Source organism: Telmatherina bonti (genome assembly GCF_933228915.1).
Source record: "Telmatherina bonti genome assembly, chromosome: 3".
Classification (NCBI taxonomy): Eukaryota; Metazoa; Chordata; class Actinopteri; order Atheriniformes; family Telmatherinidae; genus Telmatherina; species Telmatherina bonti.
The window spans coordinates 18132360-18156321 of record NC_136621.1 but is presented as its reverse complement, the minus strand read 5'-3'; the positions used below and the strand labels follow the sequence as shown (position 1 = coordinate 18156321).

The window sequence follows — 23962 nt, the reverse complement described above, 5'->3', positions numbered from 1 at the left end:
TCACGCTTCAAGTAAGAAGCACACAGAACAACCAAGGTTTTTAATAACATGACCTAGCTTTAGCCCATGTACCTCCATTAGCTGGTTAGCTCCTGTTATCTCCAGGTTAGCTCGGTTAGCTTTTAGCTACGGGGAGCTCAGAGTTTGCTCCATGTCAATCATCTACCCCCCCCCCCCCCCCCCCCCCATACACATTTTTTTGTTTGTTTTATTAGTCAATGGAAAATCAATCACATTTAAAAGAGACAAGATGGAGCATGAGGTGACCGGAAGGTATGAAAATATATGTTTAAATAATTCAGAGCAAATGGTGACTCCCAAAAGTCAACAAAATATAAGACTCAAACATTAAGGACCATTACAATTTATTTAGAAGAGTAAATTGGTCAGTTTTGCATGTTACAGCAGTCATTTTTTATTAACAAATGTACCAAAAAGGGAAAACTGTTTGGTAAACTGCAAAACACTCCACTGAGTTTTATTATTGCTGACATGCAAACACTGTGTACTGTGCAACCATCTCCTCCAAGCCCATGCAAGCCGGTCGGAACTGTTCAGTCTGACACTCTGTTCGTGAAGGCCAATACTCAATCCAGGTCCTCTCACCAAGCAAGTATTGATACCTAAGTAGAGGAAAGAGAGAAATACATCATGTGGTGATGTACCAGTTTTTTGTAACTTAAACATAATTAAGCAAAAAATACTTACGTTTGCTTTTTCTCATCTACATGAATATCTTTGGATGAGCCCATGATGAGGTAGGTTTTACCCCTGGTCAGACTTAAAGATTCTCTGCAGTGTTTATAACTGAGAAATCCACGCAGCTGATTCAAAGGCCCAATATCGGTGCTTCCTGTAATTAAAACATAGTCAAACAGAGATAAGAGTTGGATCTTGGTAACTTGATGCATATTCTGGGTTAAATTTGCAATATTGGTGCAACATTATGAAACTTGAGTCCATTTAGAAAAATAGAAATGAGTGCTGTTGTTGAATTCATATTGATTTTTTTTTTCGACAATGCAACAATTATTTTAAAAAATTCTTAATATTATTAGGTGTAAAAAAAAAAATGTCTTATTTCCATAAAAACATCTGGCAGAACTGCTTTATACAGTCATTTTACTTTTATGCTCAGGGCATTTTCAGAGCTTTCACTATTGCCCTTGTAGTTAAATAGGCTTAGTTTTTCACTTAACATTTAAAGAAGTATTGATTTAACATTGCTATATATTTTGAGTAAAGACAGGGTGGCTTTTACAGCCTGAGTTTGTTGGAGTCTAACAACAGGAGGTCCATTGTCCATTGAACATAAACCCTGAATTCAGAAGAATTTCAAAACAAAGCCACATTTCCAGAAAGCAAGTAGTTTTTTGCTGTTGTATAAAGATTTTAAACATCCCATGCTGAAACATTATTTTAAAGATAAACACATTAGTTCTGTGCTTTCAGGTTGCTGGTGAATGATCAGATAATCAGAGTTTGCTGAGTAAAACGCTGGATTCACACTCACATGGCGTCTACGTACAACAGAGCCAGCACAGCTCACACTGGTAAAATGTGCTCTTGCACTCAAGTGTGTGGTTACACTATTGTGTTGCAGTTTCTCTTTAGTGTTTACCAAAACTCAGCAAGAAGCTATGAAAGTCCAGAAGCACATAATCACAAACCAACCCATTGCAAGGAAGCATTTCTGTGAAGCCACATTGCAAGTGGGGGCCTATGTCAGGTCCGGACGAGGTGAGCATCAGGCCTGCAAGGTATATATGACGGTGACATCATCACCAACTTTATGCAGGCGCCGTGTGAGTATAAATCCAGCTAAACCGTACAACTGAGTATAAAAACTATGGTGCACCCAACTGCTCCACTTGTGGAGATTAATAATGCCCTAAAATGGCTCTAAGACAAATTCTCTTTTTGAAATCTCTAAATAAACTTTTTTTTTAAAAAATTTAATGAGTTTTCACCAGTACTTATAGTAAATTAAAAAAAAAAAAAAACTAAAAACTTTAAAATAGCACTATATACATTAGGTATATAATACAACCTTATATGCCGTTACCACAAATGCAACAAAATATGATTTGTTTAATAAGATTTGATGTAGCAGCTAGTGATTAATGTAAGATAAAGTAACATGCTGATTTACCACAAATTATTTATGTATATTACAAAAGATAAGGAAAAAAATATCACTATATAAAATATAGATGTGGGTTGTTGTTTTTTTTTCTAAGCTCTGCTGGACATGTAAATAAAAAAACATTTGTCCTTTTAACATAATAAACTGTGCCAAAAGAAAACTAATGAAAAATAAATAAATATATGTAGATATATTAAAGAAGATTATTGTATAATTGTATTTAGGTTCTTAGACAAAAAATAGTTTGAACTTAACCATTCTCACTAGTATGCTACACACTTTAAAATACTTAGAGATGATAAGAAACTGTGATTATTTTACTGAATGTAAACATTTTCCTGTTTTTGGAAAGTGTCTCACAAATGATTCCTGATATTTAATAACTATTTTCAATTTGAGTCAATGCTTGATAGTTAAAATCTGTAGGAGTAGACTTATGTAAATCTATGGGTTGTTAAACCTTTGCTATGACCACCTCTTGTTGGGGACCAACAAGCAGTGCGATTTATGCATGCAAAGTGGTAAGACTAATTTAAAAAAGGGACCAGTAAAGAGATAGTGCCCAAAAACAAATAAAACGAAAAAAAGCACTACAGAATGTTTGAATGAAATTAAAACTTACCTTCTTTAATAACCTCTTTTACACGAACATCATAACCGTCTGTAGAACCCTTGAATGCAACATTTTCCACCAAAACTTTGTATGCTGTGGGCAGACAATACACAGACCTTTAGTTCCCTTCCTCACTCAAAATTACAAAGCTAAATACATATTTGTTGATGCAAGAATGTGGATGCAGCACGCTTCATACCATAATCAATTTTGCTCGTCTCTGTGCTTTCGCAAATCTTGGCAGTGCGCTCGTCATTGCTGATTTTGCCCTTCTTCTGCATACTGCAATTCTCTGAAAATACAACAGATTATACAGAGTAAGTCACTGGTTTGCACACACTTATTATACAATTTGTTAATTGTAATGCTGGTTTTGTGCTTGCAACGAAAATGAGCCCTCAGATTCATTTAATTTCAGCATCAAGTTTACTTGAAATTACTGAAGTTCACATACAATACAGAAAGGCAAAATATGTACTGACTAACAGGTTCTTTACCTTCTGCACATGTGCATTCATCACCTCTACAGAGCTGCAGTAATCTTCCCGCCTCCCTCTCAGGATGGTAAAATTTCATGCAAGGAGTTTCTGAAGATGGGAAGAAAAGAAATCTGAAATGACTCGAGCTTATTCAAGTACACCTAAAACGTGTACATTTGATTAATGAAACAGAGGTGGAGAGTCAAGTCTGGGACTGAAGTTGGACATAAGGCACACCTGTCATTATAACCTTTTGGTATAAACATTTCTAACAGGAAACTAATAAGCAGATTTATGTAAAACCAAATATCTTCCACCCTCTGACGAGTAAAATTTAAAAAAAAGATTCCACATGACCTAGTTTTTCAAAAACAAATCCATCTACACCTATCCGCATAAATATGTTTTTAAGTTGAGGTTTTAACTCCCCTAATCCAATCCAATCAGAATAACCTTCTGTCTCACAACGTCACTTCCACACAACAGTCTGTGTTTTGCGCTGCTGCACTGCCTCAGCTAGTTTTTATTTACCAAATAAACACTTATTTCTTTCTCCAACCTATCTGCTCCTTCCTGTGCTCAGCATGTCTTCCCCAGCCCAAAAACCCTGCACTAGTGTGTAGCATTTCAAACACTCTCACTAATCAAAAAAAAAAAAAAAAAAAATGTTAGAAACTGCAATATTAGTTTTGAAACATTGTGAAATTATATATTTACCAATCGTGTACACTCAATGTACACATTTTCCAAATTTTCTAAAGCAAAGATATTGTTAAATAGAGAGGAAATGAGCTTTTCTAGGTTTAAGCTATCATTTAAAGCAGGAGTATGGATTTAAAATTCCCTGCATAATACAATGCAGTATCCAAATAAGGCCAGATGGCAGGTGTGACATGTTAGATGACTCATTACAACTGAAAATGACTTTTGAACGTTTGAACATTTCAAATATATTTGATTCACTCTTATAATAAAAAAGAAAAAGGCAAAAGCCAAGTAAAGCAGCATATTGCCTTTAAGACTTACGATCATAGTATTCATAAACAGAAACAGCAGCTGGCTGTAAGACCCCCACTTTCATCGTCTGTTGCATCCTAAAAGAGATCTCCTCTGGTCGCGTGTGAGAAACCTGTTGAAGGCGTAATAAAAGTGACATATACAGGACCAATCAAACACTGGGCTAGAAAGAAGAAATGGAAAAGGACAGGTATTTACCTTGTCCAGGTAGATAATGAGGGAGCCTCTCTCTGACAGAACTGTGTTCATCTCGTATTTAGCAATGGTTTTGGCACGACCTTTGGACAACTGCACAGACACAAAAATATGCATCATCGTTCCTATAAAACACATCTTGATTTCCTTACCTGCTTTTCTTAATCATTGCAGTAAAGAAAGAAAGAAAAAAAACGTACTAGGTCCAGATCTTTTGTATCAACAGTGAAGCCAGTTAGCAAGCCGATATCCAAGATGGACATTGTTGCATCACGATCTTTGTCCTTATACCTGAACAGAGATTGCACACATTATTTAAAATAATGTAGATGAAGTGGTCAAAAAGCAAGTAAACCAAAAATCTTTTTAGATTTCAGATGCTACCAAATTCTCTTTTGACACAAGCAGGAATAAAGCGTGTTCTACTTACAAAACCATTATTTGAAGTTTGTATTTATCGTCCTTTTCTGGAAGAACAAATCATTAGATATGTATTAGAATATGTATGGAAATGACTAAAACAGGAAAACAAACAATAAAAAATAAACTAATATTGAAGAGATGAATAGACAAAGTAAATTACCTTTGGTGAAATTTACTGACACGTCAAACTTCTGGCAGTCGCTTTCTTTTTCTTTGGGTATGGCATAATACAGCGACACCATCTGTCAAATCAATCATTTCCTTTATTCTGTGACTCAGAATTAAAAATATTGAGCACTTATCTAGATATTACTAAGTCTCATTGAGCAAATATTCAAAGAAAACCTGTTAATTTTTATCTCAAGTACATTTTATCACTATGGTGGCTGGGAAGTGATAAAAATTTTTTTCAAAAAATTCCATTTTGAAAACCAACTCAGAATTTTAAAAACTATTTATTTAATCACTGCAGATTAGCAGGAAAATTTAGCATTCTCATGTTTCTACATTCACTGATATTATTCTAAAAAGTTTTGCTCTTATTTTCTAAAAAAAAAAAAAAAAAAAGGGGGAAGCACAAACAGATCTGCTTTATTATGAGGCACCATAACTGTAAAGCCTTATAAACTATTTTAATATATTTATACAGAAATTGGATTTTTTTAAAACATTCATCAACCAAAGCATTGCTTGAAAAAGGCTTCCTGAAAGTGTGACAGGGATATCACTGTTAGTTAATACTTTTATTTTGATGAATCCTAATCTTGAAAGGTTCTGAAGTAAAAACAAAAAATAAATGTTTTGAGGGATTTCATGGTAGTCATTACCATCTTAATGTTTATCAGTATTAAAAAAAAAAAAAACTAAAGAAACTGTAGCACACATGGTTCGAAATGTTAAAAATCCAAAAGATGTCGTTTGTATGAAATAATGATACATGATCTTGCAATTTTCATCTTAATGGGTTGAGAAGGAAATTAAGAACATGCATCTGTGTTGGAAATCAACACAGACGATGTGTGCTATCATGCTATACTGCGGATGAAATAATGCCTCTTGCTCTTTACATTGCAATTATTTAATTCCTTCAATCCAGAATTGATGAATCTCTGCTTATTGTCCCCTTTAAGAAACCAGAAAACGATGCTCACTATTTAGATACTGACAGAAAATGCATGTGGATTCATCTAGGGTTAAAAAACAAACAAAATGAGTAAGCTCCAAACATGTTTCTTACTTTCACTGTTGCTTCTCCTGTTCCACTGGCTTTCACTTTCACATCCTGGTTAATGTCATTCATCTGTTGGAATATGTATGCATAAATATCCAGACTGGGGTAAAAAAAAAAACAACATACTGTTCATAGAGCATTATATGTGCACATGAGAGATTATGTTCAAACCTTAGATGTTCTTGTAGCATAGTGGTTTTCTCGGGTAAATTGGTATTTTTCAGGCTTTGCTCTGCCTGGTAACAAAATGTCCACATTAAGATTATATTCTGGTTCCTTAGCAGCTGACCAGTACTCAGACACAGCCTGGTACACCATTATAGTAGCCTGGGCAAGGAAGAAAGGAGGCAAAATCATGCTTAATAGTGCAACAAATTATCTTAAATAAAAACAAAAACAGAGATTAAAAAAAATTTTTTAAAAAAATGAAATAATAACTTTAATTATAATAAGGCACACATTTGGTCCAAGCTAAAATGAAGTTGGGTTTCTTTAGCAGAAACAAATCAAAATTTTCCTATAAAACAATTAAACATTTGAAATTATCAGATGGTGATCTGTTATTTTTTCAATGCCCCTTAAGTATGTAAGAAAGTAGATCCCCTGTACTATTGTGCTCTATGATTCATTGCTGGCTGTGGATATTGCACACGTCACAGCTATTTATATGCAAGGCCTTCACATTGTCGAGTTTGATATATAGAACTATTCTTGGCCTAGTTCCTTTATATTGTTTTACCCAGGTGTCCAGACACCAGACTCAGTATAGCCTTCGCTCTTATTCTGGTCCACAAATGGTGGTCAGTAGGGAGAAAACAGAACTTGGGAAAAGTGTTTTTAAACATGTTGCTTCTTCCGCCATCAATAATTTAGTAAATGAACAGTAAAACTGAATTTCTGTTTGATGTATAGACATTAAATTCAGCAGACAAGTGTAAAACATGACCACTGCCACTGAGTGATAACTTCACATTATTTGTCATTAATGAGGACTGAAAAAAACAGAGATTTTGTGTTACCTGAGTCGATCCGTAGCCTCCACCCACAAACTGTTGCTGGTTGAACCATCTTACAACAGGTCTTGCATCTTCAAAGGCCTTTTTTAAGAGGAGAAAAGAAGAAAAACAACTCATTATTTTTATGCTGAGGAATTTAACAAGATGTGCTGGCTTGGTCATAGTTAAAATTATGACAGTTTGCAAAGCTTTATGACAAAGTTTAGATTTCTGGATCACTTCTGTTTTCCTGATATAAATTCAGAATCGACTGTTTGGTCAGTTTTACTCTATTACAAATTTAATGGACATAATAGACTTGAGAAGTGTTCCATTTGTTTTGTTAGCTGTCTGTCCTATGATGAGTTGACATAGATGTAAACGTAAAACACACTTTATGTTGGACAGTCTTACCTTCGTCTTGACCAGAGCCAAAAGAGCATACGCTGTGGCCTCCAGTGTGAACTTAGGTCCCCCAGGTACTGGCCAATGGGATAACTCTGGAAGCAACACAGACTTGTTAGATATCTTTTATGCTGTCGATCATGTTCAGCTTAGATAGTGTGGCTGTGGTGAACAGCTGTGTAACAAACAACATTGCTGACAACAAACAGGACGATTCAGGATTAAAAGCCCCCAATCCCTTCATAGGTTAACAGGCTATCCATCCACTCGTTTGTCTGTCCATCTGCCCATACATCCATCCGTCCGTCCGCCTATCAATCCATCCATCCATCCATCCATCCATTTGTCCGTCCGTCTGTCCACCCATCAATCCATCCATCCATCCATCCATCCATCCGTCCATCCATCCATCCATCCACTCAATTTCTTAATCACTTGTTCCAATCTTAGAGGTCATAGGGAGGCTGGAGCCTATCCCAGCAATCGTTTGGTGAGAGGCAAGGCACGACCCAGACAGGTCGCCAGTTGTTCACCAGCAATTTTCAATCAAATTAAAACTTATTTTTAAGGAAGTTTCAGGGTTTCAGTGATATAATATGTTCAGTAAATTATAGGAATGGCATATTAAATTTTCTAAGCAACAATATCAAAAATACATGTAGCAATTGAAAATTTATATGAAAGCACCTGGAGATGCGGCCTTGAAGAGGATGTCCCGATTTAGTTTATTTTCATTGGCCAGGGCATATGATACCATAGCAATAGCATAAGGATTAGTTAAACTGGGAAGGCGTCTTTCCAGGTAGCCAACTGCTTTGGTTATACTGTCTGGCAGACTCTGGACAAATGAAAAATGAAAGAAAGAAAAGTGTAAGCATGGATGATTAACAAGAAGCTACTATAAGACATCAGTGTAAATATTAAAAGTCAAAATGAATGTCCACTCATATTTGAGAATGCTATGTGACTTGTTCTTCTTGTCTTTGGGAATGTCCAGCTAATTACAATTAATATTAGTGAATGGATAGAGATTGAAAACAGACACCTGGGAACAATAAAATCCAAGAGGAGAAGGATGAGGTGATATTCACAAAGCATTTTAGCTGATTTGTACTGTTGTTTATAAAAACCTTTGAACAGCGATAATATTAACTGATACAATCATTACACTTCAGTTACTGTCAGATTTCTGAGTAGGGTAAAGAAGAGCAAGTTTGAGTTTCCTTGACAAAAACAAAGTGTGCACACTGAAAACAACTTTATATCTGGTTGATGAGGAAATGCATGGGGAAGGTGTTCTATGCAGAATAAGTACTCACACCAACAGTTGCAGAACACAGTGTGCGTGTCTCTTGCATGGTGATTAGACAGAAGGCTGTCATGGAGGCATCTGAATCTTTGCCCCTAATGTCACCCTGTATATTCAAACATACATAAACACCAGATGTCATCCTTACTGCCATTAAAATTCTTACAAATGGACTGAATTTAAACAAATATTTTATAATAGCAAGCAGCAAGTTTAGCATGCTTTACAGAAAGAACGGATATAAAAGAAATAAGTGCACTCACAATCATCTCTCCATGGATAACATTTCCTATTTCCTTAAACAAGCCATCAGGCTGCTGAGTTTTGAGGATCAGAAACTTGACTCCATCACAGATATGTTCACTTTTCACTGCTATCAGGCTGTTGGCTAAGGAGAACACTTTGATGACGTAGGCCGTCAGCCTTGATGAAGAAAACAGATAATTCAGTTTTATTATTAAGTCAATAAAATATACTTGTTAAATAAGTTTGTCCAGAAAATGTAATCTCAATTAAAAAATCTTTAATTGCCTTACCAGGTGCTACTTGGACGGTTAGTCCAAACAGCAAAAGATCCATCTGTTTTGCGGTAAGTCAGCTGGTGTTTGTAGCCTAAAAAAACAAGCAAAGAAAGTCAGTTTATTTCAGCACCATGAGGAAATATTCTAGTTTCATCTGTGTTTGCCTACCAGCGCTTATATGCCCAATGGCTTCATCCCGTCTTTGAAAGCCAATAGCTTCCCATTGATTAGTTTTGTCCAAATATATGGTGGCAATGACAGGCAGGGTCATGTGGATCATGTTCTGCTCTCCACAGCCACCGGGCTGTCTGATCAGAGTGCCCATTGATTTCCCATTGATAGCATTCTCCACCAGTGCAGATACTTCTTCTCTACCTACATGGACACATATATAAACTATAATAAAAATCTCAAAGGTAACAGGAAGAAAACTAAACAAAGCCCCTGATCAACAGGAAGCTCACTGTTCAGGGTTTTTATCACATACTAAATGGCATAACTTTGATCGTATTGCTCACCTGTTACAGCCACCTGTGTGGAAGTGGGTGCATTTGGAACCAAATCAGTCTTTGGAATATTACCATTCAAAATTTCTTCTTGTACACCATCTAAAGACAGAAAAAAAGAGGAATCAGAGTGAAATTAAACATCCTATTCCTAAATGTCTTAATGAAGTGATTGCGGGTAAACTCACTTTCGCCTTTCTTAACCGGATCTAAAGTTACAGCCTTAGTAGTTTTAACAAGAACACCTTCAGGCTGAAAAAAAAAAAACAAATGGTGGTTCAAACATGGATGATAAAAAGTAAAAGCAGAGCATTTGGATATCCTAGATTTAATTTTTCCATTTCATCTCAAGTTTTATTTTCAACATCAGTCTCCAAACAATCTCTTAGTAGCAAAGACAAAACAAGTGTCAGGAGTGTGAAGTCGTTCATTTATAAAAACAGAAACATTGCTAGTTATTTATGATCCTCATCACTGAGTTCTGGTGGAAGCCACTTCTACTATTTGACCTTTAGCTGCTTGCATATCTTAATTGTAACCTACTAGCAACTATTCATTCATGCATTATCATAACCACTTAATCCAATGAAGGGTCGCAGGAAGCTGGAGCCTATCCCAGCAGTCTTTGGGCAAAAGGCAGGGTACACCCTGGACAGCTCGCCAGTCCACTGCAGGGCCACACAGAGACAAACAACCACTCACACTCACTCATTCCTAGGGGCAATTTTAGAGTAACCAATTAGCCTAACATGCATGTCTTTGGATAGTGGGAGGAAGTCTGAGTACCTGGAGAGAACCCACGCATACATGGGGAGAACATGCAAACTCCACACAGAAAGGCCACTGCCTAAACCCCAGCTGAGGCTCAAACCAGCAACTTTCTTGCTGTAAGGCCACAGTGCTAACCACTATTCCAGCACCCAAGCACTGCACTGCTTGCAGCTAATGAGACATTATTTGTAAAAGTTATAAAATGCCCTACATGCTGCGAGTGCCATGTGTCAAATGACGAGGCACTGAGCGTCTCATCATTGAGTAGGTAGACTTTTTGTTGTAAGAAAACAATGGCTGGTTGTCTAGTAAAGATCAAAACAAACTTTGATTTAAATAAATTTAAACTTTCTAGCGGTTAAGATCTCAGGTTGTGCTGAAGGTTTACATTTCAACAAGTCAGACGTCAAAAGAATTTCACCAAGAAACACAAAGTGGTTCCAGTCAAACTGTCTGCCTCACTTACCACCACCCGCAGAATCTTCCTGATTCCATCATTGAGAGATGAGTCCTTCACAGCTGCTTTGACCTCAATGCTATGTTCTCCTTCCTTCATGGGAATAATCACGAATGGTACAGATCGAGTGGTTTGGGCCCCAACTCTGACTTCCTGGCGATATCGCCCACGTTTGGAAGCTGCGCTGCATACATTCTCCTCCTCAGTCAGATCAACACGAACCTAAAAAATAAGACAAAGATGCTAAAAGACTGATTCCATGTAGTGCATCGAAGATGGTCTGTGTATTTAAATGCAAAGTGAATGAGCCATATCAGACAAAAATGTTTTTTAAAAATCTGTTAAACTCTGAAATCTTTTGGCCTTACTCTGAGCTTTAGTGACATGCTCCTGCTTTTGACTTACAGTGATAGTTTCAGGGCTGTAGTTGTGCAGGATTGCTTTAATTTCCAGTTGCTCTCCACGGACCGCAGAATAAGGAAGCCTGAGGTCAATGAAAAATTCTTTCCGGACAATGACCTCTAAGGGCTCACCAACACAGATTCCTTACCAATGAGACAGAGCAAAAAAATACATTTGAAAAAGTGATGAAATAATGGAAGACAGCCATTTAAAAGGTGGCAGAAACATCACTGATTTTAGTTGCTGCGTCCCCACCATGAGTGCGTGAGAGGCTGATGCCAGTGAACTGCCATGTTGTGATTGAATCCTGCAAAGGAATTCTGTTTTCCCACATTGTGGACGCACTGAAAGACAGAGACAACAGCAGCAACTTGAGGCACAGCTGCAGAACCAAAGGTTTTGCCTTCAAACCACTGAATTTGTTTACATATTATTCACCATTTAGGCATTTCAGCAGGACAAGCAGGAAGTTTGATGTCTGTCCACAGCCAACTTTCAGGGAAATTGGTGCGCGTAACAATCTCGTTGCTGTCCATGTAACTGTCATCAGACTCACCTAAAGTGTAAGTAAGATATCATTACTTCAGTTTGTCACAGCCAGTATGACTTTAAACAGCCACTTCCCAGTTCTCTATGCTGTCTCTTACTGCGAGCCAGTTGGAGGTTTTCTTCTTTCTTCTCAGCTAGCTGAGTTTCCATCTCCTGGCAACATTTCTTGAAGGCATCAACACAGGCTTGACCATCCTCGATGTACTCGCTGCGCTGCTTGCAGGTGTATGAAAGTGGGGTAGGTTTCATGCCATCCAAACAACATTCACGCTCCACGCTATCATTAAACTGACTCACTGGAAAGAGGAAGAAGGTTGTGCATGAAAGAATGACATTAAAGTTTTAAATGAAGGTATTTAGAGAGATAATTTTTCCTCAAATTAGATATGCGTATGAATCAAAGCAGAAATGTTTTCTGCATTTCCACTGATAAATAGATTTGGAATTATTGGAATTATGACAAATAACTCGATATTTGGTAGCTTCTTACCTAAGGTGGTTCTGACTTCTAATATTGTTGAGGCTCGTTTTTGCCTTGATGATGTCTTACATTTCAAATCTGAAAATACAAAACAAACAACCTTTTTAACATAATTTAGCCAGTTTAAATAGAGTTGGTTTGTCATTGGTTATTGCAAACCATAACACACATAAAAAGGAAGTTAATGGAAATGGTAAAGGCGTGTGATCAGATCATACATGTATGGCCTCTAATAAAAATTTAAAATGCCTCAAAAGTCGTTGTCTCAGTATGCTCTAGTGTTGTCTCGCAGCAAAAAGATTTGTTGATTTAGCTATCTGGTGGTGCATATCTGCAGAGTTTAGGTGTGTTCCCTTTGTTTGTTTCCTTACACAGTCCAAAACAATCTCTTCAGCCTTGTGTTAAAAGTGTGGAAAGTTAGCCCATCTGGAGTCTACCTGTCTTGTCATTCTGAAAACTGGGATACACCAGTCTCCACAGTAGAGTGAAAAGGGGTTACCTTGTCTGTAGGGAGTTCCTGAAGCAGTGCTGGACTCAAACAAAAGTCCAGCATCCAAGAACACATGCATATTGTCCTCGCCTCCACCTGGCGTGCAGCCTGTATCATACTGCTCTACTATATCCCACACCTGCAGGGTAGGAAAGCAAATAGATCAGGCTAAGAGCCGCGATGTGGAAGTCAAACATGCAACAGTCACAAATGACAAGAAGAATTTACTTGTATAATTATCACAAGCACATAATACTCATGAACACAGTGCACTTTTGGAGATGGATGGAAAAACAAGCAGATATGCATCTCATTCACTGTTACTTTTTGAGACAATCAGAAACATCTTTAAGATTAAGGAAGTCACTTTTTTCTGGGTGAGGCGGTGCTTATTGTTTAGGACGTAAACTCCTTTGTCAACAGCCACCAGTCCCACTGTGGCCTCTGGATCCCCAGTGACTTTCAATCCAAACATCCTACGAGGCTCATAGGAAGCAGCCGGTCTTGATGGTTCCAGGATCAGCTAGATGTAAAGAAATAGAACAAAATGAGAATTGCATTTATGCTTAATATCCATTGGGTATTATTAAAACCTCTCTCCTCATCTAAGATTCCCTCCGCTACATTCATGTTTTGTGCTTCACCTTTCCCATGCAGGTGTCATGTACATCGACCCAAACAGAATCGGACACCACTTCATTGTCTAATGGATGGTAGTACGCTGTGATACGGAATGATGGCAGCATATCTTTGGTGATAGGAACTATCAGGGAAATCAATACTTGGCCTTTTGTTTTGTAGCGCCCAAAATTCACCAGCTGACCTCTGCTTGAGATCTGGGGACACAGGTTTGCAAATCAGTACTTAAACATGAATGCCTGCACTAGCTCAGGTCATGGAAGACAACGAACATAGTTATAGCATGTGCAACTTGATGCAAGTATAAAATATCTCTCACCAGATATGTGATGTCTTTCTCTTGAGTTGGCTGCTTATTAAGGTTGAGGTTGATTTTCAGGTTGTCTCCTAATGCAAGCTCAGCTGTATCCACACCTTAAAGAATTGAAGAGGTGCAAAGTTTCAATGAATTAAAAGATCTCCTGCATGATATACAGTTCTTTGCTGCTGTTGCAATTATATCATTTATTTGCATTTATTTCCATACCTATGTGAATGTAATGCTTGGTTTTGGTATTGTACGGTAAAGCTTTCATTTCTGCTGACGCTTGTCTGTCATCTCTGATGTTAGGCTCCTCTGTCTTAGCCTGTAATTAAGAGCACACAAATATAAAGAAAGAGAAAAGAAATTCAACACAGAGTATAAAAGATTTCTGTTTTTCTGTTTTGATCTCTGGGAAATCATTATTGCTCTTAGGGGATGCTAGAAAAAGATAATGGTAAAGACTATAATACATTATTTTTACAATGCAAACAATGTTGTCATGGCCACCGTTTTAGCATGGTACACATAAAGATAGCATATTACAAGGAAAAGTGTTCGAATCTTATTTTGTTTTACAGTTTTTCCGCACAACAAACATCACTGTTATGGATGAGCATAGTTTTGGGAAGAGGAACATGTGAAGTTGTATTAAATATTTTGACTGGTGTTTGTAGTTTTTAAACAACCTTAGAATATTTTACACCCTATTTACTGCAAGCATGCTTACAATGATTGTCAGGCTTTGTTGTGTTCCTTCTGTGTTGATTGTTAGCTTTGCCATGCCGTTGGCTGCAGTCCGGCCCCTCACATTACCAGGAGTGACCACAACTGGAATATTGTTTGCTGGACTCTCATCAGGATTCAAAATTTCAACCTGTCATTAAGTATAGAAAATAAAATTTATTAAAACAAACAAAGAAACAAAGAAAAAAAACAATAACAAGTAGGCATAATTGAATTGAGTATCATTTAAACAGTCAAATGCTACTACGTTAGCTTTTCTTCAACCAGCACTGTCTATGCATAGATATAGTGCTGGTATATGCAGCACTATGCATAGACCAGCAAATTATAATGTCTGCAGTGGACATTATGATTTAATATACAATAAAAATAAATAGATCTTTATAATGATTTGTGTATAAACAGTGGCTAACTTTCAGAATACACAAATCCTTATAAGGATCTATCTGCAAGAGATTTGTTTTAAATTAAATTCAAAATTTTGCTGTATTTCAGGTTTAAAACAGGTAATTGGTTCTTTACCGCAACATCAAAGGACATTCCTGGTTTAAAAAATTTTGGAGTTCTTTTAAATGTAATGGTGTAAGGTGATGTAACAATCTGGATGCCTCTCAGCTCTGCCTCCACCATTTCACTACCTGCAACGGAAAGACCAACACAATAAATGAACATTATTTGTCTTTTTCCTATTTATTTCCTTAGAAGAAGAGAAAAGAGTTTAGACTTCGAAATTCCGATTTTAATTGTCAGCTCTGAGACAGTGAAGAATATGACTCACACGAGATTTAGGATATAGAAGAGACACACACAGTGTCTTTCTTACCGCTCTCTGTCAGCACACTGACAGACACATAGATGGAGGATCCAACAAGCTTTAGGATATCATCAAAAATTTCCTTGATCTGCTCTCTCTTTAGTTCAACTTCTCCTTCTCCATTCTGGACCTAATGGGAAATGATAAAGAAAAGTAAGTCTGACTTACTGTGTATGTGCATCCATAGTATAGACTACCTCTACACAACATAAATAGTGTATGTGCTTACTGGCACTCTTGAAAGAGAGTTTGAAAGGCTCCTCTTTTCACCTTTGTCCATAATCCCAAATACAACATAGGCAGTCCCATCTACTTCTTCTCCAAACAGATACCTAAAACCAAAAGATAGAAATGATTAAGGCCCACACGTAAGTGAAACAAACTAGCATGGGATTGTAAAACTGCTCTCTGAAAAAACAAATCCGCCTTTACATACGTAGCTTTGATTTTGATGACGAGTTTTTCGCTGTCCACATAAAAGAAGGGCGTCACAGGTGACAGTTTGACCTCAAAACTGGGAAGCACTAAAATGAAAAGTGTTTTGTGATTCAGCAGATGAAAGATAATTTAATGTTGTACAGATTAGTAGTCTTAGTAATTGGAGAGTTACCATATTCTTTGACTTCAAAGTCTGCAGAATAGCTTTGCTGTGGGTTGCTCTGGAACTTTGCCACCAATTTCCACAGACCAGGGCTGCACGTCACACAAGACCACATATCCAAATAATTATTGAAATAAATAATTTTCGATAGTTATTACAGAGATTACGGGAAACACAGAATACAGACTTCAGATCATTTGCAGTCACACAAAGGATTTAATCTTACACTGTCTTACAGGCAGCCATGGCAAGCTCCAAAGTCAATACACACCTAATTTATATACTCAACCATCCATCCATCCATCCACTCATTCATTTTCTAAACCACTTAATCCAATTCAGGACCGTGGGGAAGCTGGAGCCTATCCCAGCTGGCTTTGGGCGAAAGGCAGGGTACACTCTGGACAGCTCGCCACTCCATCGCAGGGCCCTCTCTGCTCTTTTTTTCTGTTAATACTTAAGAAATTTTCTTCCTACACTTGCCATTTTTGTTTTCATTTATTTTACATGATTGTTTTTAAGTGGATCTATGAATTTACTGTGTTTAGGCTCATATGTATGAGTTTATGTTCCTCTAGGCAAATTCATGTTAGTCAATCAGAACTGGTTTTTATTTTACCTGGAAAAAGAAAGGTGGAAAAAATGGCCTGTTTTTTTATGCAGTGCTGCCAGACACTCTGGAATGTTCTCATATATTTTTCAGCCACATGTTGAGCTCCTTTAGCAGCTTGTGCAGGCTCTTTTTTAGCATTAAAGGTATCATCACCAATATTCACTGTCCTCTCAGTGTTTTTAAATAATTGTTCAAGTTTATTAAACCAAAAAAATTTTGACCTCACCCATAAAGGAATGGTTTGGGTCTGGACAAGAAAAAAACCCTTAAAACATGGAAGCAAAACTTTTTTTTTTTGTTGACCTAAATAGAAAGGTGTGCAACTGGGGTAGTTTTGTGCTGCTGTCACTTTTCCAACTGAAGATAAAGCCAGGATAACTAAATTATAAAACAGATAGATCAGTCATTGTACAGATAGTAAACTCATAATAATAATGCAAAAAATTCTATTCATCAGGAATATTTACATAGTTAAACCATATCAAAACCATAAGTGTAAATCAACATGATTGTCCCATACCTGACCATTTTAACTAATTAATTTAAACTTCACACGTGACCAGATCTATTCATCTTGAAATAACACAGAAATTATTTCTTTTCTATTGTATGACCCAGGCTTAAAGTTCTGTCCATCTGGGCTTCTGCTCAGTCAGATTCATAAAAGATATTTTCCTTTTTACTGATGGCATAATGTTTTTTTCGTGTTTGAACTAATATAGGTGGCTGGAAATACAATGTAGACATTTACAACTATCAAAATAATAACAGCAATGACTTACCTGACAATTTCACCAAGCTGATAATCTCCAGAGTGAAGACCCGATTTTAGAGAAACTGAATCAAGTGGTAAGATGATGCCCTCAGGAGTCTGAAAAGAATATTACAGAAATTGTTAAATCTTGTCTTGCCAGAGGGGTTCAGTGGATGCATTTTTGCTGTTTTGATGAGTTTTCACAGTTACACCCGATTAAATTTCCTTTGAGTCTGTTCTTAAAGAATAAAACACAATACCACAAGCTCAATGGTGATGGAAGCCTCTGTCTGGGCTTCAGGTTCTCTCTCTACAGGCTTCATCTGAGGTGTCAGGGCAAACATCCTGTAATAAACTGACAGGACAAAGAGTTCAGTTAGTGTACAAACTTAAAGGTATGGGTGTATAAGTAGATGCATTTTGAGTCACATCACCCTATAAAGCAGGGATGTCAAAGTCAAATACACAGAGGGCCAAAAAAACAAATAGGCTATAAGCCGAGGGCCGGATTGGTTCAATGTTTATTAAAACATATTGAAATGATTGCACGTAGCCTATTGAACCAAGACCTAACACAGTGTATTATTTAATGATTAAATGAATAATCGGGAAAACATTTTTCAGCAGGCACACAGACAAGAACAAACTGCCTTCAAAGAAAAATCACATGTCCTGAACATTAAATGAATAAAGTAATATTTTCTTATGGCTCTGTCAGTAAGTTAAAGAGAAAACATTTTCAACAGGCAAACAGCAAAAAACCAATTTTCCTTCAGAAAAAAAATACGTTCTTTATATCAAGATAAATGCATAAATGAAACTGCATGCATTATAAACTGAAAATGCAATATTATGCTGCTCTATTATCCTACCAATTACTGCTTCAAATAGTAAAATGAGAAAATATAGAATAAATCAAATCAGTTGTGCTCTTTCTCATGGTTCTTATCTGCAGTTTCCCCTGAGTCCATTAACTGAAACATAAATATAAATGAATAAATAAAATACAATAAAATAAAATGCAAAAACATATGGCACACAGACAAAACAATACTTTCTGTGTGTTTCTTAGACGTTTCATGGTGCCTTCTTAGATTGTATTCTTTCATTACAGTCAAACTTTCTCCACACAGAAGACACACAGGTTTGCCATTTACCTCAGTGAACATGTAGTCTGCCTCCCACCTAGCTTGAAACCCCCTGTTCTCAGCATCCACCTTCCGTTTAGCCAGTTTTTGGGGAGGAGGTAGCTGAAAGTTGACATCTGCTCTGACTGCTAATGAATGATGAAGCCGAGGTCCGCTTGCTGCGCCGCAGTGAGTTCGCGGGTTACCGTTGCATTGTGGGAAATGTAGTATTGGTGCGTGCAAAACACCAGCGGGTGGCTACAGCTGCGGGCCGGTTCTAATACTAATCAAATATCATCCCGGGGGCCATAGATAATTCATTCGGGCCTTGACTTTGACTTATGTGCTATAAAGCAATATGCATCATTTATTCACACAGTTTCTTAGACATTGTGTATCACTGTGGTAAAAAACTTTGCTCAAAATCTTTTTTAAAGCCCTATCTGAAATTTGTGTTCTGTCTCCTAATTAATAACAGGAAGCAGAAGTTTACATTGTAATTTGAAATATCATACTAAATGGTAAATATACCTCCAAAAATAAGTTTTTGTGTGTCTGTGTTGCATTTTGTTAAAGAGTCTAATAAAAACCTCATATTCAAAAATCGGAAATTTTCTTAACTTTTTTTCATTTGTCGGACTTGAGTCAAAGTGTATTGTACACCATAAAACCATACAGTATTAGAGATCTATAAACATTAACCCCAATGTAACTTGTAATAATTTGTAAGATAAAATCTTGTTGTTGTTTTTTTAGTTAAGTACTCATTTGAAAAAAGAAACTTCCAGGAGGGCAGGGTTATTTGGGAGCTTTAAAAGTTTGTTTAATCAGGTGAGGGAAATCTACAGTAATCTGATTGGCTGCATCATGTAGAATCTTAGATCCAGTATTTTGAGATATTGGCACTTACATTGCATAAAAATCTGAATATTCCAAGTCCTACTCAAATGATGCCTTTCTTTTAGTGCTTCCTGTCTTATAATAGGGCTGTAATGTTCCAACAACCACTAATAACCACTAACATGCATTCGAACACATTTAATAAAATGCAGTTACAAATTCTGGTAATCTAGAGGTTTTTACTAGCGGTAGGTGTTGGATCTCATAGCAGTGAGGAAACACTGAGCTCACGTTTGCTGTTGGGTGTGTAGAGGGTTTTGTCTGTCTGTATGAAGATGTATCCAGCTTGGAAGGACACCATAACAACTTTCTCCAGGACTCGGCCAGGGAAGTGAGCTTGCAGGTAAACGTACTGCTTCATGGTGGGATCCCTGCTGAAGTCTCCAGCTGGAATCTGAAATCAGAATAAAGAGACACATCACTTGTATTTGGAGAAGCACAGACATGTCATTTCTGGTTGGTTGTTGGAAGTGGAGCTAAAAGATATATTCATAAAAAGTTAAAAATCTAACCGGCTACAGGCTGTGAAATAACCTCGGCTGGAAACATGCGTGCATGACGTCTACTTTACACGCTTTTATACAGAAATATATTGTGCATTTATCCCTAAAAGAAAAATGTAGGTAAAAAAAATAAACATATAAATGAGTATTTTATATACCGTTATTTGGCCAAGTGCCTGGAACTTTCCATCACTGGTTAAGGACACAGCTGTTTCTGCCAGTTTCTTAGATTTTGTTGGGTGGTTCATGACTTTGATGGAGACGTCGATGTTTCCTCCAGTGCAGTCTTGACACTCAACAAATATGTTTTCTGCTGTTCCCACTCGCAGCAAGTTTGGAGCAGACATCACGTGTCTGAAATAGAGATGGTCAAGTTTCTGTGATCAGTTTGTAAAAACAAAGATGTCTAACATGCACCACACGGCCGTGATTTAACAATAAATTACTCATGTTTACATGAACTTTACACTCTTTTTTTGTGTTGAAAGTGGAGGGAAGGATAGGATAGGGAAGGGAATTTTTTAAAAAAAATACACAACAGTTTAAAGAATTTAAAAAAAAAAAAAAGGAAATAAAAAGGGAAACTCAACCCGTTTTTCAATCTCTTCCCTTCAGTTTTCTTAGATTTCACTTATTAAATCTTAGAATTGCTCTGACCTTAAGGTGGATTAAAAAAAAATATCTGAGTCCCTCTTGAACCCTTTTTTTCCCTCGAAATTGTAGGAATTTCTTTATATGAAGGTTGTGAGCAGTTGTGCAGACTCTGCACCTAATGAGTGGTTCATTGATTATCTTGATTAGAATCCAACAGTTATTCGATCTCTTTTTCATCTTGACTCTAGATTCTGTTTGCTGTTTCTGGTGTAATACCCCACTATGCAAACACAAACAACCATGTAGACTAACCTGCAGCCTCTTACAAATACATAGCAAGAGACTCAAAGCTTGTTGGTCTTCATGGTGTTGCAGACTTTATTTAACACAGGTGTATATACACTACTCACAAAAAGTTAGGGATATTTGGCTTTCAGGTGAAATTTATGGAAAATGCAATATGTTCATGCTACAGTGATATAATATTATAAAAGTAAGACATTTAAGTAGAAGGATGCACTACTGATTTCCTCATCTCAAAAAATTCATTCAACACAAAAGGTAACAACAATGGTAGTTACACCACAACAAAAAATTTGAACGTCTCAATATCTCGTCATGTGCCCTTGAGCATCAATTACAGCTTGACAATGACGTCTCATGCTGTTCACAAGACAACTTATTGCCTGCTGAGGCATGGCATCCCACTCTTCTTGAAGGGCAGCCCTCAGGTCATTGAGGTTCTGGGGTGCAGGGTCTCGAGCCTCTACACGACGGCTCAGCTGATCCCACAGGTTTTCAATGGGATTCAGGTCTGGAGAGAGTGCAGGCCATTCCATTTGAGGTACACCAGTCTCCAACAGCCGTTCCCTGATGATGCGGCCTCGATGAGCAGGAGCATTGTCGTCCATGAAGATGAAATTAGGCCTGTGCTGTTCATGTAGGGGCACAATCACTGGATTAATGATGTTATTCAGGTAGTATGGGCTTGTCACTGTACCATTCACAAAGTGTAGGGCAGTTCTGTACCAAGTGGACACCCCTGCCCACACTGTAACACCGCCACCACCAAAAGCTCGCCTGGTGACAACAGTGGCTGATGCATAGCGCTCTCCCTGACGTCTCCAACATCGTTGCCGGCCATCATTTCTGCAGTGTGAATCGACTTTCATCAGAGAACAGCACTGAGGCCCACTGGTTCCTCGTCCAGCGTAAATGCTCCCTGGCCCATGCAAGACGATGATGCCTGTGCCTGGTGGTGTGGTCAGGTACCCGTGCAGGTCGTCTAGCACGCAGACCACGCTGATGTAAACGGTTTCGAATGGTCTGACGTGACACTTGGGTGCCTCTCACCTCTCTTAAACGTGCCTGGAGTTGAGTGGCATTCATCATCCGGTTTCTCAGGGCAGTGTTCACAATGTAGCGGTCATCAGCACGGGATGTGACCAAAGGACGTCCACTTCTAGGCCTTTCTGTGACTCTTCCAGTCTCTCCATATCTCTGTTGCAACCTGCTGATGACACTCTGTGACACTCCAAGCTCAGTGGCCACTTCTGTCTGAGAACGTCCTGTTTGAAGCATCGCAATGGCAAGGGACTGTTGTTCCATTGTTAGGTGTTGTCTTGGTCTCATGATGTCAAAATGTGAACAGCATGATGAGGACAACTGTTTAAACACCAGCTCTAATTGAACCAGGACATTTATTGGTCAATTCAAGGATCACACACCTGCCGTGATTTTTGCTGTTAAGCTCCTTGTTAGAGAAAGCAACTTGTGCAAAATTTATTGAAACATTTAACAGTTGGACATGTGCATTTAAAAGCTTAGAGAAGATCACATTAAGTTCACCTGTACAGGTTTGAATGCATTTTAGGCTTGTTGTGAAATTTCACCCAAAAGCTGAATATCCCTAACTTTTTGTGAATAGTGTATACTTAAATCATGTGACATATAGATTGCATTGTGGTGCAACTATTTTAATCTTTTTATCAATTTTTAATTTTGTAGCCTATAAATTTATTACAAAAAATCAAATCCCCTCCGAATAATTTTTGAAGTTGTACCTTGTGAAGATCTAAATGTATGACAAAATGTGATGTCAGTATAGAAAAAGAAATCGACTTTGCATCCTTATAACTTCAATGATGCCTCATTTTAAAAAGTACTGTGGCTCCTTTTTGTTAGAAAAGTGTTCAAGAATCCACAAGTAAGATGCAACAAAGGTGCACAAATTACATTCACAAAATGTAAAATATGACTGAGGTTTGCTCTAATCACATAATAGGAAATGTGCACTCTAATTCAGCTTTCAGCTACTCACAGTGGAGCTCCATCAGCAGGAGAAGTTAGTGAGGCAAAGGCCAGAGAGGCCAGCAGCAGGAGAAGAGCCCTCCTCATCGTCTGATCCGATCCCGAGCTGCTGTCAGTGTAAACTGAGGCTGTGCAGCACCCTATTATTATCCACAGCTGTCTCCTCCCTCATACCTCATTATAATGTCATCCCTCCACCTTCAAAGAGTGTGTCATGACACCAATGTTCACACAAACACACAATTTCCCAGCAGAAATTGAGAAATTCAGCCCAAATTTGGTTTAGCTCCTCCTTGAAGTAAAGACAAAACAGTCAAAATCAATATGTGTTTTGCATGTCTCACAAAAGTGCAGATTTCAGTCGATAGGATCACAGTAAACAGTTTTATTGCTGTTGTGTTTTCTTATTGTATATTTTTTCAGTATTTTTTTATTTTTTCTGCTTGGAAAGTTTGAGCCACTTTTACCTATTTTATCTTTTGTGAATCAGTAAACAAATGCATGATCTGACTTTTGGACATGAGCAAAGAGACACTGTGGCGAAAGTTGTATTGGGTAATTTCCAGGTAAACTGTTGGCAGGGCCTTTTAGAGTTGCAAAAACTGGGAATCTTTATGTGAAACAGCCTGATTATGGGAAATGGAAACTTATATTTTCTTTTACTTTGTACAGTTTTAGTGGAAAAATAAGTATGATTTATAAAAGCAACATGGTATTTGAATATTGACAATAAATCACTCCATTGATGTGTTTTCTGAAAGATATATATAAAGTACACAAATTACGTTATTGAACTTTAGGGTTTATTCATGGAAAATGTAAAAAGTTAATGCTACATTATTAAATCATAAATGTGAAATTTAGGTATGATCATAGAATAGTAATTCCTTCATCTTTATCACGGCAAAAGCTAATAACAGTAGTAGGTAGACTACAACATAAAATGTCAATGTTTCAACAATGTTTCATGTGTTTGGCATCATCTTGATGAGATATTGATTAAACATAACCATATAATGAAGAGGAGTGTTTCAATCCAAGCCGTCATTGACCCATAAAATTAAGTGGT

At 37.3% G+C, this 23962-nt stretch overlaps 1 protein-coding gene across 1 annotated transcript; it reads right to left on the bottom strand.

Annotated features, from left to right (window-relative positions):
* Positions 1–481: 481 nt before the first annotated feature.
* LOC306773034 (complement C3-like) lies at positions 482–22980 on the bottom strand (the record flags this gene model as incomplete). The annotated part of the gene is made up of 43 exons (XM_079262727.1): positions 482–623; positions 709–853; positions 2769–2852; positions 2959–3051; positions 3257–3346; positions 4265–4367; positions 4454–4543; positions 4651–4741; positions 4881–4917; positions 5034–5115; positions 6111–6173; positions 6276–6431; positions 7124–7201; positions 7514–7599; positions 8192–8342; positions 8824–8919; positions 9077–9236; positions 9350–9425; positions 9503–9709; positions 9853–9942; positions 10029–10092; positions 11078–11290; positions 11474–11613; positions 11726–11814; positions 11909–12026; positions 12118–12315; positions 12510–12578; positions 13000–13129; positions 13358–13513; positions 13635–13826; positions 13949–14043; positions 14156–14255; positions 14661–14807; positions 15200–15315; positions 15501–15621; positions 15721–15823; positions 15928–16015; positions 16102–16184; positions 17488–17576; positions 17720–17814; positions 19718–19880; positions 20148–20343; positions 22904–22980. The coding sequence occupies 43 exons, from the start codon at positions 22978–22980 to the stop codon at positions 482–484; spliced, it is 4962 nt and encodes a 1653-aa protein (XP_079118853.1).
* Between the last annotated feature and the right edge of the window lie 982 nt (positions 22981–23962).